At 48.7% G+C, this 18,494-nt stretch overlaps 1 protein-coding gene across 1 annotated transcript in view; it reads right to left on the bottom strand.

Annotated features, from left to right (window-relative positions):
• Window positions 1–15,205, bottom strand: part of ATP6V0A2 (ATPase H+ transporting V0 subunit a2) — a 61,179-nt gene extending 45,974 nt beyond the window's left edge. The window contains exon 1 of the mRNA XM_038762403.1: window positions 15,070–15,205. Coding sequence (XP_038618331.1) covers window positions 15,070–15,186 — 117 coding nt within the window. The 5' untranslated portion in view covers window positions 15,187–15,205. The remainder of the gene's footprint in view (window positions 1–15,069) is intronic.
• Between the last annotated feature and the right edge of the window lie 3,289 nt (window positions 15,206–18,494).

Genomic DNA, 18,494 nt, shown 5'->3' with positions numbered 1-18,494 from the left:
CGGGACCGTCTCTAGATGTTGCCAACTTGGACTTCCCAAGCGCTTAGTCCAGTGCTCTGCACACAGTAAGCGCTCAATAAATACGATTGAATGAATGAATGAATGAATGAATGAAAAGTCATTTCAATTCTCTGCCTCCGTTCCTTGTGGGCAGGGAATGTGTCTATTAACTCTTTCGTACTGTACTCTCTGTACTCTTTATGTTGCCAACTTGTACTTCCCAAGCGCTTAGTCCAGTGCTCTGCACACAGTAAGCGCTCAATAAATACGACTGAATGAATGAATGAATGAAAAGTCATTTCAATTCTCTGCCTCTGTTCCTTGTGGGCAGGGAATGTGTCTATTAACTCTTTCGTACTGTACTCTCTGTACTCTTATGTTGCCAACTTGGACTTCCCAAGCGCTTAGTCCAGTGCTCTGCACACAGTAAGCGCTCAATAAATACGATTGAATGAATGAATGAATGAATGAAAAGTCATTTCATTTCTCTTCCTCGGTTCCTTGTGGGCAGGGAATGTGTCTATAACTCTTTCGTACTGTACTCTCTGTACTCTCATGTTGCCAACTTGTACTTTCCAAGCGCTTAGTACAGTGCTCTGCACACAGTAAGTGCTCAATAAATACGACTGAATGAATGAATGAACTCTCCAAGCACTTAGAACAGTTCTCTGCCCACAGGAAGCGCTCAATAAATACGACTGACCTACTGAATTCCTAAAGAGGCAGCACGGCTCAGTGGAAAGAGCCCGGGCTTGGGAGTCAGAGGTCATGGGTTCAAACCCCGGCTCCGCCGCTTGTCAGCTGTGTGACTTTGGGCAAGTCACTTCACTTCTCTGGGCCTCAGTGACCTCACCTGTAAAATGGGGATGAAGACTGTGAGCCCCACGTGGGACAACCTGATCACCTTGTATCCCCCCCAGAGCTTAGAAAAGTGCTTCACACATAGTAAGCACTTAACGAATGCCATCATTATTATTATTATTATTCTCTGGGACTCAGTTCCCTCATCTGTAAAATGGTGATTAAGACTGGGAGCCCCACATGGGACAAGTTGATTACCTTGTATCTACCCCAGCGCTTAGAACAGTGCTTGGCAATCAATCAATCGTATTTATTGAGCGCTTACTGTGTGCAGAGCACTGTACTAAGCGCTTGGGGAGTACAAGTTGGCAACATATAGAGACAGTCCCTACCCAACAGTGGGCTCACAGTCTAGAAGACTGTGACTGCGGCACATAGTAAACGCTTAACAAATACCATAATTATTATTATTATTAATGTGTACAATAGGGATGGGATAACTGCCTCAGACTCTGAGCACAGCACGGGGATTATGTCTGACTAATTATCTTGTACCCACTCCAGCACTTGGAGCAATGCTTATCATGTAGTGAGCACTTAATAAATACCACAATTACTATAAATGATTATTATTGTCTTTATGCCTGTGTCTCATCCATCCAAAGGAATGAGCTTGGCACGCCTGTCTTTATGACACACACTGCTGAAGAATGACAAACATGATTACTGCGGCACCATTACACAACACGCGGAGTTGACAAGTGTGCTTCTCAATTGGTGCCCCACGCGATGGAGGATCAAAAAGCAAAGGATTTCAGAAAACAAAGTTCGCTCAAAGAACAATTCAGCTTGAGCGCGCCACACTTTCGGTTCTCAAAAGTACTTAGCCAAATAATCACATCTTCAAATTCACTTTTTGCCACGGCGGAATCACTTCGAACTTCTAAACCACTCAGATAGAATTTGGAAACCAAATCAATGGAAGCAGGTCTAGCAGTCCATTAATATTTACTGAGCGTCTACTGTGTGCAAAAGACTGTACTAAGCCCTCAGGAGAGTATAAGAGAAGGAAAAGACAGTCCCAACCCACGCCTATGATCGGTGCCTCTCCTCTCCCTACGATACATAATAATAATAATAATGATGGCATTTATTAAGTGCTTACTATGTGCAAAGCACTGTTCTAAGTGCTGGGGAGGTTCCAAGGTGATCAGGTTGTCCCACGGGGGGCTCACAGTCTTAATCCCCATTTTACAGATGAGGTTACTGAGGCCCAGAGAAGTCCAGTGACTTGCCCAAAGTCACAAAGCTGGCAACTGGCGGAGTCGGGATTTGAACCCATGACCTCTGACTCCAAAGCCCGTGCCCTTTCCACTGAGCCACGCTGTCAGTCAGACTGACTGTCAGTCAGTCAGTTGCATTTGAGTGCTTACTGTGTGCGGATTCTAATTATTTTAGTTTGTTAATACGTTTTGTTTTGTCGTCTGTCTCCCCCTTCTAGACTGTTGGGAAGGGACCGTCTCTATATGTTGCCAAGCGCTTGGCACAGTGCTCTGCACACAGTAAGCGCTCAATAAATACGATTAAATGAATGAATGCAGAACACTGTACTAAGCACTTGGGAGAGTACGATGCAACAATAAACAGACATTCCCTGCCAACAATGAGTTTATAATCTAGAGGTGGGAAGACAGACATCGATGCAAATAAATTACAAATATGTACATAAGTGCTGTGGGGCTGGGGAGGTGGATAAAGGGGGCAAGTCAGGGCGACACAGAAGGGAGAGGGAGAAGAGGAAAGGAGGGTTTAGTTAGGGAAGTCCTCTTGGAGGAGAAGTGCCTTCAGTAAGGTTTTGAAGGGGGAGAGGATCACTGTCAGATCTGAAGAGGGACGGCATTCCCGGCCCGAGGCAGGATGTGGCATTCCAGGCCAGAGGCAGGATGTGGGCGAGAGGCCAGGGGCGAGATAGATGAGCTCGAGGTACAGTAAAAAGGTTGGCCATAAAGGAGTTGCCTCCAATTTAGAAAATGATTTAACTTTCACCCCCAATCAGGAAGTCACAAGCGCTTGCATTAGGGTGGTGGCCCTGTGGTGGAGGAAGGGGCAGATCTGGGAAATACTGTGGAAGAAAAACCAGTAGGACTAGCAAGAGAACAGTTGTGGGAGTTAAAAAGGCAACAAGAAATTGAAGGTGGCACCATCTCCCCCTTTTAGACTGTGAGCCCACTATTGGGTAGGGACTGTCTCTATATGTTGCCAACTTGTACTTCCCAAGCGCTTAGTACAGTGCTCTGCACATAGTAAGCGCTCAATAAATATGATTGATGATGATGATGATTTGAGCCAGCGGTGACAAGTGTGAAAGGAAAATTTGGAGGGGGTTTAGGACAGAAGATGAGAAGTTCAGTTTAAGGAGCCGGAAAGGCGTCCACGGGGACAAGTCCTGGAAGAAAGAGGAAATGCACAATTGTAGACTAGGTAAAGAGGCAAACCCATGGGAAAGGCCAGTCACCTATAATACTTATTCCAAACCCGATACATTCCCTCTTGAAAACATTAGTAAACTAGCACTCCCTGAAAGACATTATGATTAGTAGTGTTTTTTGAGTGTCTACTCTGTCCTAAACACTTAGGAGTGTAAAACAGTGCCAGTCCCCACTTCCCAGGAGAATGGAAGACTTCTAGGCACTAAAATATACTTCAGAAGTGGGGAGACAGTGCATAAAGACGGGGGGAGATACAAAATCATTAAATGAGAATATTAATTAGCAGAGTCACAAACTGAGTCAATGTGAATTCGTCAACGCTGTTCTGCAGTTCTACACTGAAACTAAGCTTCTCCCTCATACTACGGATAACTCACTTGCGACAACTGACAATTTTTTCTGAGCTGAATTTATTTTTTCTGATAAAACTTTCAGTTTTAGAGAATTCAAATCATCCCACTTCTTCTTGGAGCCCTCCCAATCTTATATCAAAGACAGGAAGTACTTTACTGAATCTGACCGGCACAAACAGGAATACGTCTGACGGGGAGGGAGACGAAGAAGTAAAAGAGGCCGAGGAAAGTCTTTAAGGGCTTTGGATTTTAACAGTATTGACTTTTTCCCTTCTAGATTCTCCAATTTTCCTTCTGGTTAAAGCAGAAAGGATTAAAACTGCACTCGGCCCGCCCAGATTACGGCAAGAATGGCCAAGTGAGCTTTTCCTTCAGTAAATTCTGCGGGTTGTCACTTGCCCTCTCTGTCTTCGCCACTTTATTATTTGGCCGTGAATCCACAGCACACCTGGTCCTTCCCCCGATGGGTTTATTTTCCTTGGGAAAGGAAAATAAAAAGTCCAAACCGCCGCCAGCAAGCGCAGATAATTCTAAGTACTGATCAAGTTTAAGGCAGTTCCTCTTTTGGCAGGCATCATACGCCCAATTTAAACACTCAAAGCACATCTGACCCAGGAGTAGGTTTGGATGTTTTGTTTTTTCACCTCAAAAACCAAATTTTTTTTTTCCCCACAGACTACAAAACAAAGATAATCCCAAAGATAAAACTGAAATTCATATTAAAGGAATACTGAAACAGTGGAAGAAATCTGAGGCCTTTTAGTGAGTAAACATTCACTTTCATAAGATTTAACTGGTCAGCATTTTGATGGTCAGGTTAGCGTTTGTCATTAACACCTAAGCTCAATTACGGCCACACTAGGGTATTATCTCTAGAGTTCAAACAAGTGTATACTTTGGGCCTGTGAATATTACCGAATTATATACCGATTTTCTTCCAGCTTTTTATTCCTATCTCCAGCCTCCTGCAGCTCTTTGCCGACTCGGAAAGTGTCACGCAGTGGGGTGATAGCTACTGTACACTCCATTCTATTCTACAAGAGGGACTGCTCCTCTTACAAAACCGCAAATAAAGGAAATCCCCTCACAACATCGCTACAATCCACCCTTCCCTCTCTTTCCTGCTGCTACAATACACTTATATCCCACCGAGATTACTGCTTCAGCCTTCTTCCCGCCCCCGTCTCTCCCCAGTCCAGTTTTTACTTCACTCTGCTGCCCGGATCACTTTTCTAAAAAAACTATTCCATTTTTCCCCACTCCTCAAATGGTTGCCCGAGCCACTTCTGCATCCAATTCCTTACCGTCAGTTTTAAACCACTGAATCCTTCTTCTCGCCAAATCTGATGACCCCTACTCCATCCTAATCCCCCTAGACCTCTCAGCCCCCTTAGGGGGTGCAGACCATCGCCTTTTCCTTGAAAATTTCTTCAACCTTGGATTCACTGACACTGTCCTCTCTTGGTTCTCCTCCTCTCTGACTGCTCCTCCTCTGCCTCCCACCCACTGACGGTGGTCGGGGTCCCTCAAGGCTCAGTTCTAGACGCCCTCCTATTCCCCCGCTATACCCATTCCCTTGGCAAACTCATTCGCTCCCATGGTTTCAATTACCATCTCTATGCAGACAATTCCCACATCTCCAACTCCAGCCCTGGCCTCTTTCCTTCCCTGCAATCTCGCATTTCCTCCTGTCTTCAAGACCTATCCTAAGCGGATATCCTCCCGACACCTCAAATTAGACATGTCTAAAACTGAACTCCTTATCTTCCCACCCAAATCCTGTCCTCCCCCTGCCTTTCCTATCACTGTAGACAACAGCACTATCCTCCCTGTCTCACAATTCCGTATTCGTGGCACTGTCCTCGACGCACCTCTCTCATTCTACCCAAATAATAATAATAATAATAATGGCACTTGTTAAGCGCTTACTACGTGCCAAGCACTGTTTTAAGCACTGGGGGAGATACAAAGTAATCAGGCTGTCCCGCGTGAAGCTCCCAGTCAATCCCCATTTTACAGAGGAGGTAACTGAGGCACAGAGAAGTCAAGTGACTTGTCCAGAGTCACACAGCTGATCGGTGGCGGGGCAGAGATTAGAACCCAGGACCCCTGGCTCCCAAGCCCGGGCTCTTTCCACTAAGCCACGCCGAATCTGTCACCAAATCCTGCCGGTTCTACCTTCCTCACATTGCTAAAATCAGCCCTTCCCTCTCCATCCGAACTGCCACAGTGCTGATCCAAGCACTTATCCCATCCTGCCTTGACTACTACATCTGAGCCCCCTCCTTCCCCTCCCCACAGCACCTGTATATATGTTTGTACGGATTTATTACTCTATTTATTTTATCTGTACATACTTATTCTACTTATTTTATTTTGGTAATATGTTTTGTTTCGTTCTCCGTCTCCCCCTTCTAGACTGTGAGCCCGCTGTTGGGTAGGGACCGTCTCTAGATGTTGCCAACTTGGACTTCCCAAGCGCTCTGCACAAAGTAAGCGCTCAATAAATACAACTGAATGAATGAATGAATGAATCTGGCTCCTCACCAACCTCCCAGCCTCCTGTCTCTCCCCCCTCTGATCTAAAAAAAAGAGTTTTCTAAAATAACGTTCAGCCCATGTTTCCTCACTCCTCAAGAACCTCCAATCCAAACAGTTACCACGGGCTTTAAAGCTCTCCATCAGCTCACCCCATCCTACTTCGTCTCACTAATCTCCTGCTCCGGCCCAGCCCGCACACTCCGCTCCTCTGGTGTCACCTTGGGCGAGATGATTGTTCCTCGATTCATTCGGTCGTATTTATTGAGCGCTTACTGTGTGCAGAGCATTGGACTAAGCGCTTGGAAAGTCCAAGTTGGTAACATATAGAGACGGTCCCTACCCAACAGTGGGCTCACAGTCCTAGAAGTCTATATGTTGCCGACTTGTACTTCCCAAGTGCTTAGTACAGTGCTCTGCAATCAATCAATCGTATTTATTGAGCGCTTACTATGTGCAGAGCACTGTACTAAGCGCTTGGGAAATACAAATTGGCAACATATAGAGACAGTCCCTACCCAACAGTGGGCTCACAGTCTAAAAGGGACACAGTAAGCGCTCAATAAATACGATTGATTGATTGATTGATTAGAAGGTGGGCTCCTCGATCTCGTCTATCTGGCCGCCGACCCCTTTCCCACTCCCTCCCTCTCCATATAGGCCAGCCCACCACTCTCTCTCCATCCTTCAGAGCACAATTCATTCCATCGTATTTATTGAGCGCTTACTGTGTGCAGTGCACTGGACTAAGCGCTTCTGAAGGTCGCAGCCTCTCCATGAGGCCTTCCCTGATTAAACCCGCCGTTCGTTTGCCGGCTCGCTCTCCCTTCTGTGTCATCTGCGCACTTGGCTCTGTGATCTTTGGGACACTTGATAGTCACCCCACCCGCGATCCCGGCTCCGCCACTTGTCAGCTGTGTGAACTCGGGCACGTCGCTTCCCTTCTCCGGGCCTCGGTTACCCATCTGTAAAATGGGAATTGACTGATTTGATTTAATGGCATTTATTAAGCGCTTACTACGTGCAAAGCACTGTTCTAAGCGCTGGGGAGGTTACAAGGTGATCAGGTGGTCCCACAGGGGGCTCACAGTCTTAATCCCCATTTTGCAGATGAGGGAACTGAGGCACAGAGAAGTTAAGTGACTTGCCCAAAGTCATCATCATCATCATCATCAATCGCATTTATTGAGCGCTTACTGTGTGCAGAGCACTGTACTAAGCGCTTGGGAAGTACAAATTGGCAACATCTAGAGACGGTCCCTACCCAACAGTGGGCTCACAGTCTAAAAGGGGGAGACAGAGAACAAAACCACACATACTCACAAAATAAAATAAATAGAATAGATATGTACAAATAAATTAAATAAATAAATAAATAGAGTAAAAAAATATGTACAAACATATATACATATATATATTGAGCGCTTACTATGTGCAGAGCACTGTACTAAGCGCTTGGGAAGTACAAAAGACAGAGGGCCGGAGGCAGGGGACTCACCAGCAGCTGACAGTTGGCGGAGCAGGGATTTGAACCCATGACCTCTGACTCCAAAGCCCGGGCTCTTTCCACTGAGCCACGCTGCTTCTCTAATTGAAGAATTGAGAATTGAATTGAAGAATTGGGAATTGAGACTGTGAGCTCCACATGGGACAGGGACTGTGTCCAACTTGATTTTCTTGTATCCCCCCCCGCCCAGGGCTTAGTACGGAGCTCGACGTACAGTAAGCGCTTAACAAGTACCACAATTATTATTCTATCTTTAAATTAGTTATAAATGATTTATTCCTATTAATGTCCACCTCCCCCTCTGGACTGTAAATTCACTATGGGCAGGGAACGTGTTCTGCTGACTCTGTGGTACCGTACTCTTCCAAGCGCTTAGAACAGTACTGTGCACACAGTGTGTGCTCAATAAATACCACTGATTCGCCGAAGATTTCCTACTACAAACCAGCTCACCCATCCTGCTCCTCTAACACCAGCCTACTCACTGTACCTCAGTCTGGTCTATCTCACAACTAACCCCTTGTCCATGTCTCCCCTCTGCCCTGGAACCCCCTCCCCACTCATTCATTCACTCAATCGTATTTATTGAGCGCTTCCTGTGCGCAGAGCACTGTACTGAGCATTCACCTATGACACACCACCCCTCTCTCCACCGTCACAGCCTTATTAAAATCACAGTTCTTCCAAGGGGGCTTCCCCGACTGAGTTCCCGTTTCCCCCATTCTCTCGTCGGCGTCACCAGCGCTTCCCATCATCAATCATCATCAATCGTATGTATTCAGCGCTTACTACGTGCAGAGCACTGTACTAAGCGCTTGGGAAGTACAAATTGGCAACATATAGAGACAGTCCCTACCCAACAGTGGGCTCACAGTCTAAAAGAGTACTCTATTCCCACAGAGTAAGCGCTTAACAAATGCCATCATCGTTATTATTATTATTATTATCTGAACGCTTTAAGCCCTTGATATTCACCCCACCCTCAGCCCCACAGCACTTAGGAACATACCTACAATTTATTTTATTGACCGCATTCCCCACTCCCGCCCCGGACTTTAAGCTCCTTGTGGGCAGTGAACTTGTCTAACAACTTTGTTGCATTGTACACGCCCAAGCATTAGAGTTCTCTGCACACAGTGAGGGCTCAATAAATACCACCGATCGACTGAACATCCGTCTCAACGCTACAGGCCTGCGCACGGACCGCTTCTCCGACATCACGATAAGCATCAGTGGAAAAGCGTTCCCTAACAACATTCCGGCCAAAACACATTGCAGAATCTGCCAAGGAAAATCGCCCTCCGCCCAACACACTACCTGGGTGGAATTCCAAATTCAATCTGAGGACCGCCAACAGAGATGAGCTGGGGTCGGCCTGGGCCGTTGATTTTAAAAGAAGCAATATGGCTTGGTGGATAGAGCACAGGCATGGGTTCTAATCCCGCTCCACCATTAGTCTGCTGTGTGGCCTTGGGCAAGTCACTTAATTTCTCTGGGCCTCAGCCGCTTCATCCGTAAAATGGGGATTAAGACCGTGGGACAGGGACTGGGTCCCACCTGATCTGCCTGTGTCCACCCCAGTGTTTAGTAATAATAATAATTATTATAATAACGATGGCATTTGTTAAGCGCTTACTATGCCAGTGCCAAGCACTGTTCTAAGCTCTGGGGTAGATTCAAAGCAATCAAGTTGTCCCACGTGGGGCTCACAGACTTAATCCCCATTTTACAGATGAGGGAACTGAGGCACACGGTTGCCCAAGGTCACACAGCAGGCAAGTGGCGGAGCCGGGATTAGAACCCACATCCTCTGACTCCCAAGCCTGTGCTCTTCATACTACACCAAGCTGCTTCTCATAAGGGCTTAACAAATACCATAATTATTATTATTAACACTATGACACACCTAGAGATGGAAGTGGCCAAAGGGAAAAAAAAAATGGATTCCCCTCAGTGGCACTTTCTGCATGAGCCATTGTGAGGGTCCTTTTCCTAACATTTTGATCAGGGTTTATAAAATCATAATGCCCACTGTGCCTCACCCTATAAGCTTAAGAGCCGATCGTATATATTGTGTGCTTCCTACACGCAGAGCGCTGCACTGAGCGCTTGGGAGAGTACGATATAGCAGAGTTGGTACACATGTTCCCTGCCCGTGAGCTACATCATCATCATCAATCGTATTTATTGAGCGCTTACTGTGTGCAGAGCACTGTACTAAGCGCTTGGGAAGTCCAAGTTGGCAACATATAGAGACGGTCCCTACCCAACAGTGGGCTCACAGTCTAGAAGGGGGAGACAGAGAACAAAACCACACATACTAACAAAATAAAATAAATAGAATAGATATGTACAAGTAAAATAAATAAAGAGAGTAACAAATACGTACAAACATATATACATACAGCCTTGGGGAGGAGGGAAGGCAGAGATTAATGGTACTTGTTAGCGCTTTCTATGTGTCCAACACTGGGCGGGGATTGTGTCTGTTTATGGTTCATTCCGTTGTATTTATTGAGCGCTCATCGTGTGCAGAGCACTGTACTGAGTGCTTGGGAGAGGACAGCAGGACAGTCAACCGACCAGTTCACTGCCCACAACGAGTTTACAGTACAATACAGTTGTACTGTCCTCTCCCCAGTGCTTGGTACAGAGCTGGGCACACAGTAAGCGCTCAAAAAATATCACTGCCTGATGTCTGACTGTACTAAGCGCTAAAGGTAGATCCAAGTCAGTTTAGGTCGGACACAGTCCCCGTCCTGCACGGGGCTCACAGTCTGAAGTAGGAGGGAGAACAGGCATTGAACCCCCATTGTACAGTTGAGGAAACTTGGGCAAAGTGAGGTTAAGTTGAGGAAACTTGGGCAAAGTGAGGTTAAGTGACTTGCCCAAGGTTACACGGCAAGCACTTGGCAGAGGCTGAATTAGAACCCTGGGCCTCAGTGACCTCACCTGTCAAATGGGGATTAAGACCGTGTGAGCCCCATGCAGATCTGTGTCCAACATAATGAGCTTGTATCTACCCCAGCGCTTACTAGCGCTGTGCCAGCTGTGTGACTTTGGGCAGGTCACAACTTCTCTGTGCCTCAGTTCCCTCACCTGTAAAATGGGGATGAAGTCTGTGAGCCCCACATGGGACAACCTGATCACCCTGTAACCTCCCTGGCGCTTAGAACAGTGCTTTGCACATAGTAAGCGCTTTATAAATGCCATTATTATTATTATTAGAAATAAATTATGGATATGTACCTAAGTGCCGTAGGGCTGCAAGATGGGTGACTAAAGGGTGCAAATCCAAATGCAAAGAGGAGGAAGAGGGAGAAGTGGAAAAGGAAGGCCAAGACGGGGAAGGTCTCTTGGAGACTATTTATTTATTTTACTTGTCCATATCTATTCTATTTATTTTATTTTGTTAGTATGTTTGGTTTTGTTCTCTGTTTGGTTTTGTTCTCTGTCTCCCCGTTTTAGACTGTGAGCCCACCGTTGGGTAGGGACTGTCTCTATATGTTGCCAACTTGGACTTCCCAAGCGCTTAGTACAGTGCTCTGCACACAGTAAGCGCTCAATAAATACGATTGATTGATTGATTGATTCAATAAGGCTTTGAAGGGCGGGGGAGAGTCACTGTCGGTCGGATATGAAGAGGGAGGCCGATCCAGGCCGGAGGCAGGATGGAGAGCGAGAGGTTGGCAGCGAGATGGACAAGATCGAGGTCCAGTGAGTAGGTTGCCATTAAAAGGGCGAAGGGCGCAGGCTGGGTTGTAGCAGGAGAGCAGCGAGGTAAGGTAGGAGGAGGCAAGGTGACAGTGCTTTCAGGGGCGCTAGTACTTTCCAAGCGCTTAGTACAGTGCTCTGCACACAGTAAGCGCTCAATAAATACGATTGAATGAAAGAACGGTAAGGAGTTCCGGTTTAATGCGAAGGCGAATGGGCAACCGACGCAGGTGCCATTATTATCACTTCACTGGGCCTCAGTTCCCTCATCGGTGAAATGGGAATGAAGACTGTGAGCCCACCGCGGGACAACCTGATCACCTTGTAAGCTCCCCAGCGCTTAGAACAGTGCTTTGCACATAGTAAGCGCTTAATAAATACCATCATCACTTCACTTCTCTGGGCCTCGGTTCCCTCATCTGCAAAATGGGGACTCAGACTGTGAGCCCCCCCGTGGGACAACCTGATCACCTTGTAACCTCCCCCTGGCCTGGAATGCCCCCAATCCCTCCGCACATCTGCCAAGCTAGCTCTCTTCCTCCCTTCAAAGCCCTACTGAGAGCTCACCTCCTCCAGGAGGCCTTCCCACACTGAGCCCCCTCCTTCCTCTCCCCTCCCCCCCGCCTTACCTCCTTCCCCTCCCCACAGCACCTGCATAGATGTTTGTATGGGTTTATTACTCTATTTATTCATTTTACTTGTACACACTTATTCTATTTATTTTATTTTGTTAATACGTTTTGTTTTGCTGTCCGTCTCCCCCTTCTAGACTGTGAGCCCGCTGTTGGGTAGGGACCGTCTCTAGATGTTGCCGACTTGTACTTCCCAAGGGCTTAGTCCAGTGCTCTGCACACAGTAAGCGCTCAATAAATAAGACTGAATGAATGTTGGGTAGGGAGCGTCTCTATGTGTTGTCAACTTGGACTTCCCAAGTGCTTAGTCCAGTGCTCTGCACACAGTAAGCACTCAATAAATACGATTGAATGAATATTGGGCAGGGACCGTCTCTATGTGTTGCCAACTTGGACTTCCCAAGCGCTTAGTACAGTGCTCTGGACACAGTAGGCGCTCAATAAATACGACTGAATGGATGAATGTTGGGTAGGGACCATCTCTAGATGTTGCCGACTTGGACTCCCCAAGCGCTAAGTCCAGTGCTCTGCACCCAGTAAGCGCTCAATAAATACGACTGAATGAATGAACGAATGAATGTTGAGTAGGGCCCGTCTCTATGTGTTGCCAACTTTGTACTTCCCAAGCGCTTAGTACAGTGCTCTGCACACAGGAAGCGCTAAGTACGATTAAATGAATAGATGAATGAATGTTGTGTAGGGACCGTCTCTATAGGTTGCTGACTTGTACTTCCCAAACGCTTAGTCCAGTGCTCTGCCCACAGTAAGCGCTCAATAAATACGACAATGAATGAACGAATGAATGTTGGGTAGGGACCGTGTCTCTCTGTTGTCGACTTGTCCTTCCCGAGTGCTTAGTCCAGTGCTCTGCACACGGCAGGCACTCAATAAATACGATGGAATGAATGAATGAATACGATTGAATGAATGCATGTTGGGTAGGGACGGCCTCGATGTGCTGCCGACTTGTCCTTCCCGAGCGCTTAGGCCAGTGCTCTGCACAAGGCAAGCACTCAATAAATACGATGGAATGAATGAATGAATACAATTGAAGGAATGAATATTGGGTAGGGACGGTCTCTATGTGCTGCTGACTTGTCCTTCCCGAGCGCTTAGTCCAGTGCTCTGCACACGGCAGGTGCTCCAGTAAATACGATTGAATGAATGAATGAATAAATACAATTGAATGAATGAATGAATGTTGGGTAGGGACGGTCTCTGTGTGCTGCCGACTTGTCCTTCCCGAGCGCTTAGTCCAGTGCTCTGCACACAGTAGGCGCTCAGTGAGTAGGATGGAATGAATGAATGAGTAAATGCAATTGAATGAATGAATGTTGGGTAGGGACGGTCTCGATGCGCTGCCGACTTGTCCTTCCCAAGTGCTTAGGCCAGTGCTCTGCACACGGTAGGCGCTCAGTGAGTAGGATGGAATGAATGAATGAATAAATGCAATTGACTGAATGAATGTTGGGTAGGGGCGGTCTCTGCGTGCTGCAGACTTGTCCTTCCCAAGTGCTCTGCACACGGTAGGCGCTCAGTGAGTAGGATGGAAAGAATGAATGAGTGAATAAATGCAATTGACTGAATGAATGTTGCGTAGGGACGGTCTCTATGTGCTGCAGACTTGTCCTTCCCGAGCACTCTGCACACGGTAGGCGCTCAGTGAGTAGGATGGAATGAATAAATGAATGAGTAAATACAATTGAATGAATGAATGTTGGGTAGGGGCGGTCTCTGCGTGCTACCGACTTGTCCTTCCCAAGTGCTCTGCACACGGCGGGCGCTCAGTGAGTAGGACGGAATGAATGAATGAATAAATACAATTGAATGAATGAATGTTGGGTAGGGACGGTCGACTTGTCCTTCCCGAGCGCTTAGTCCAGTGCTCTGCACACGCAGGCACTCAATAAATACGACTGAATGAATGAATGAGTAAATACAATTGAATGAATGAATGAATAAATGCAATTGACTGAATGAATGTTGGGTAGGGGCGGTCTCTGCGTGCTGCCGACTTGTCCTTCCCAAGTGCTCTGCACACGGTAGGCGCTCAGTGGGTAGGATGGAATGAATGAATGAATGAATAAATGCAATTGAATGACTGAATGAATGTTGGGTAGGGGCGGTCTCTGTGTGCTGCCGACTCGTCCTTCCCGAGCGCTCTGCACACGGCAGGCGCTCAGTGAGGAGGATGGAATGAATGAATGAATAAATGCAATTGAATGAATGAATGTTGGGGAGGGACGGTCTCTGTGTGCTGCCGACTCGTCCTTCCCAAGTGCTCTGCACACGGTAGGCGCTCAGTGAGTAGGACGGAATGAATGAATGAATGAATACAATTGAATGAATGAATGAACGTTGGGTAGGGACGGTCGACTTGTCCTTCCCGAGCGCTTAGTCCAGTGCTCTGCACACGCAGGCACTCAATAAATACAACTGAATGAATGAACGAATAAATACAATTGAATGAATGAATGAATAAATGCAATTGACTGAATGAATGTTGGGTAGGGGCGGTCTCCGCGTGCTGCCGACTTGTCCTTCCCAAGTGCTCTGCACACGGTAGGCGCTCAGTGGGTAGGATGGAATGAATGAATGAATGAATAAATGCAATTGAATGACTGAATGAATGTTGGGGAGGGGCGGTCTCTGCGTGCTGCCGACTTGTCCTTCCCGAGTGCTCTGCACACGGCAGGCGCTCAGTGGGTAGGATGGAAAGAATGAATGAATGAATAAATACAATTGAATGAATGAATGTTGGGTAGGGGCGGTCTCTGCGTGCTGCCGACTCGTCCTTCCCGAGCGCTCTGCACACGGCAGGCGCTCAGTGAGTAGGGTGGAATGAATGAGTGAGTAAATGCAATCGAATGAATGAATGTTGGGGAGGGACGGTCTCTGTGCGCCGCCGACTCGTCCTTCCCCAGCGCTGTGCACGCGGTAGGCGCTCAGTGAGTAGGGTGGGGTGAATGAATGAATGAATGAACGGACGGACGAGCCCCCCCGCCGGCCCGGCCCGGCCCGGCCCGGTCCCTCACGTCTCTGAAGTGGACGAGCGCCTTCTCCCCGAGGGCGCTGAGGCAGGGGTAGGCGGTGCCCGCCTGCAGGAACAGCTGCGCCAGCCGCACCGGCTCGCTCCGGAACGCCGCTCCCATCGCCGGCCGGCCGACCGACGGACGGGAGGGAGGGAGGGAGGGAGGGAGGGAAGAAAAGGACAAGGAAAAGGAGGAAGACGGAGGAGCAGGATGAGAAACCCGCCGCCTCTGGGCCCCTGAGGCCTCTGAGGCCTCCGAGGCCTCCTCCTCCTCCTCCCGCCCTCGCGCCCGCCCCCACTTCCGGTCCCGCCCCCGCGCCCTCCCTCACTTCCGGTCCCCGCCCTCGCGCCCCCTCCCACTTCCGGTCCCGCCCCCGCGCCCTCCCTCACTTCCGGTCCCCGCCCTCGCGCCCCCTCCCACTTCCGGTCCCGCCCCCGCGCCCTCCCTCACTTCCGGTCCCCGCCCTCGCGCCCGCCCCCACTTCCGGTCCCGCCCCTTCGCCCTCCCTCACTTCCGGTCACGCCCCCTCGCGCCCGCTCCCACGCCCCCCGCTTCCGGTCACCGCCCTCGCGCCCTCCCTCACTTCCGGTCCCGCCCTCGCGCCCTCCCTCACTTCCGGTCCCGCCCCCCCTCGCGCCCGCCCCCGCTTCCGGTCCCATTCCCCGCGCGCCCCCCCCACTTCCGGTCCCCGCCCCCCGCGGCGCGGCAACCGTCCCTTCTTCCTCCCTCATTCATTCACTCATTCCATCGTATTTACTGAGCGCTTCCTGTGCTCCCTTCCTCTGTTTATTTATTTATTTTATTATTTATTTATTTTACTTGTGCATATCTATCCTGTTTATTTTATTTTGTTAGCGTGTTTGGTTTTGTTCCCCGTCTCCCCCTTTTAGACCGTGAGCCCACTGTTGGGTAGGGACTGTCTCTAGATGTTGCCAATTGGTACTTTCCCAAGCGCTTAGTCCAGTGCTCTGCACGTAGTAAGCGCTCAATAAATACGATTGATGATGTGCGCAGAGCACTGGGCTAGGCGCTTGGGAAGGACAAGTTAGGATAAGGATAAGCGCTTAGTCCAGTGCTCTGCGCACAGGAAGCGCTCAATACGATTGATGATGATGATGACAAGTTGGCAACACATAGGGACGGTCCCTACCCAACATTCATTCATTCGATCAGATTTATTGAGCGCTTCCTGTGCGCAGAGCACTGGGCTAGGCGCTTGGGAAGGACAAGTTAGGATAAGGATAAGCGCTTAGTCCAGTGCTCTGCGCACAGGAAGCGCTCAATAACTACGATGGATGATGATGACAACAAGTTGGCAACACATAGGGACGGTCCCTACCCAACATTCATTCATTCGATCGGATTTATTGAGCGCTTACTGTGTGCAGAGCACCGGTCTAAGCACTTGGGAAGTACAAGTTGGCAACACACAGAGACGGTCCCTACCCAACAGTGGGCTCATTCATTCATTCAATTGCATTCATTCATTCAATCGTATTTATTGAGCGCTTACTGTGTGCAGAGCACCGGTCTAAGCGCTTGGGAAGTCCAAGTTGGCAACACACAGAGACGGTCCCTACCCAACAGTGGGCTCATTCATTCAATTGTATTCATTCATTCATTCAATCGTATTTATTGAGCGCTTACTGTGTGCAGAGCACCGGTCTAATCAATCAATCAATCAATCAATCGTATTTATTGAGCGCTTACTATGTGCAGAGCACTGTACTAAGCGCTTGGGAAGTACAAATTGGCATCACATAGAGACAGTCCCTACCCGATAGTGGGCTCACAGTCTAAAAGGGGGAGACAGAGAACAGAACCAAACATACCAACAAAATAAAATAAGTAGGATAGAAATGTACAAGTAAAATAAATAAATAAATAAATAAACAGAGTAATAAATATGTACAACCATATATACATATATACAGGTGCTGTGGGGAGGGGAAGGCGGTAAGGCGGGGGGATGGAGAGGGGGACGAGGGGGAGAGGAAAGAAGGGGCTCAATCTGGGAAGGCCTCCTGGAGGAGGTGAGCTCTCAGGAGGGCCTTGAAGGGAGGAAGAGAGCTAGCTTGGCGGATGGGCAGAGGGAGGGCATTCCAGGCCCGGGGGAGGACGTGGGCCGGGGGGTCGATGGCGGGACAGGCGAGAGCGAGGTACAGTGAGGAGATTAGTGGTGGAGGAGCGGAGGGTGCGGGCTGGGCAGTAGAAGGAGAGAAGGGAGGTGAGGTAGGAGGGGGCGAGGTGATGGAGAGCCTTGAAGCCCAGGGTGAGGAGTTTCTGCCTGATGCGCAGATTGATCGGTAGCCATTGGAGGTTTTTGAGGAGGGGAGTGATATGTCCAGAGCGTTTCTGGACAAAGATAATCCGGGCAGCAGCATGAAGTATGGATTGAAGTGGAGAGAGACACGAGGATGGGAGATCAGAGAGAAGGCTAGTGCAGTAGTCCAGACGGGATAGGATGAGAGCTTGAATTAGCAGGGTAGCGGTTTGGATGGAGAGGAAAGGGCGGATCTTGGCAATGTTGCGGAGCTGAGACCGGCAGGTTTTGGTGACGGCTTGGATGTGAGGGGTGAATGAGAGAGCCGAGTCGAGGATGACACCAAGGTTGCGGGCTTGTGAGACGGGAAGGATGGTAGTGCCGTCTACAGTGACGGGAAAGTCAGGGAGAGGACAAGGTTTGGGAGGGAAGACAAGGAGCTCAGTCTTCGACATGTTGAGCTTTAGGTGGCGGGCGGACATCCAGATGGAGATGTCCTGAAGGCAGGAGGAGATGCGAGCCTGGAGGGAGGGGGAGAGAGCAGGGGCAGAGATGTAGATCTGGGTGTCATCAGCGTAGAGGTGATAGTTGAAGCCGTGGGAGCGAATGAGGTCACCAAGGGAGTGAGTGTAGATTGAGAACAGAAGGGGACCAAGCACTGAACCTTGGGGAACTCCCACAGTAAGAGGATGGGAGGGGGAGGAGGAGCCTGCAAAAGAGACTGAGAAAGAACGACCGGAGAGATAAGAGGAGAACCAGGAGAGGACGGAGTCTGTGAAGCCAAGGTCAGATAACGTGTTGAGGAGAAGGGGGTGGTCCACAGTGTCAAAGGCAGCTGAGAGGTCTAAGCACTTGGGAAGTACAAGTTGGCAACACACAGAGACGGTCCCTACCCAACAGTGGGCTCATTCATTCAATTGTATTCATTCATTCATTCAATCGTATTTATTGAGCGCTTACTGTGTGCAGAGCACCGGTCTAAGCGCTTGGGAAGTACAAGCTGGCAACACACAGAGACGGTCCCTACCCAACAGTGGGCTCATTCATTCAATTGTATTCATTCATTCATTCATTCAATCGTATTTATTGAGCGCTTACTGTGTGCAGAGCACCGGTCTAAGCACTTGGGAAGTCCAAGTTGGCAACACACAGAGACGGTCCCTAC

The sequence above is a fragment of the Tachyglossus aculeatus genome, chromosome 21 (genome assembly GCF_015852505.1).
Source record: "Tachyglossus aculeatus isolate mTacAcu1 chromosome 21, mTacAcu1.pri, whole genome shotgun sequence".
Classification (NCBI taxonomy): Eukaryota; Metazoa; Chordata; class Mammalia; order Monotremata; family Tachyglossidae; genus Tachyglossus; species Tachyglossus aculeatus.
Note: the sequence above shows the minus strand (reverse complement) of the source record. Positions and strands in the feature narration are given on the sequence as shown.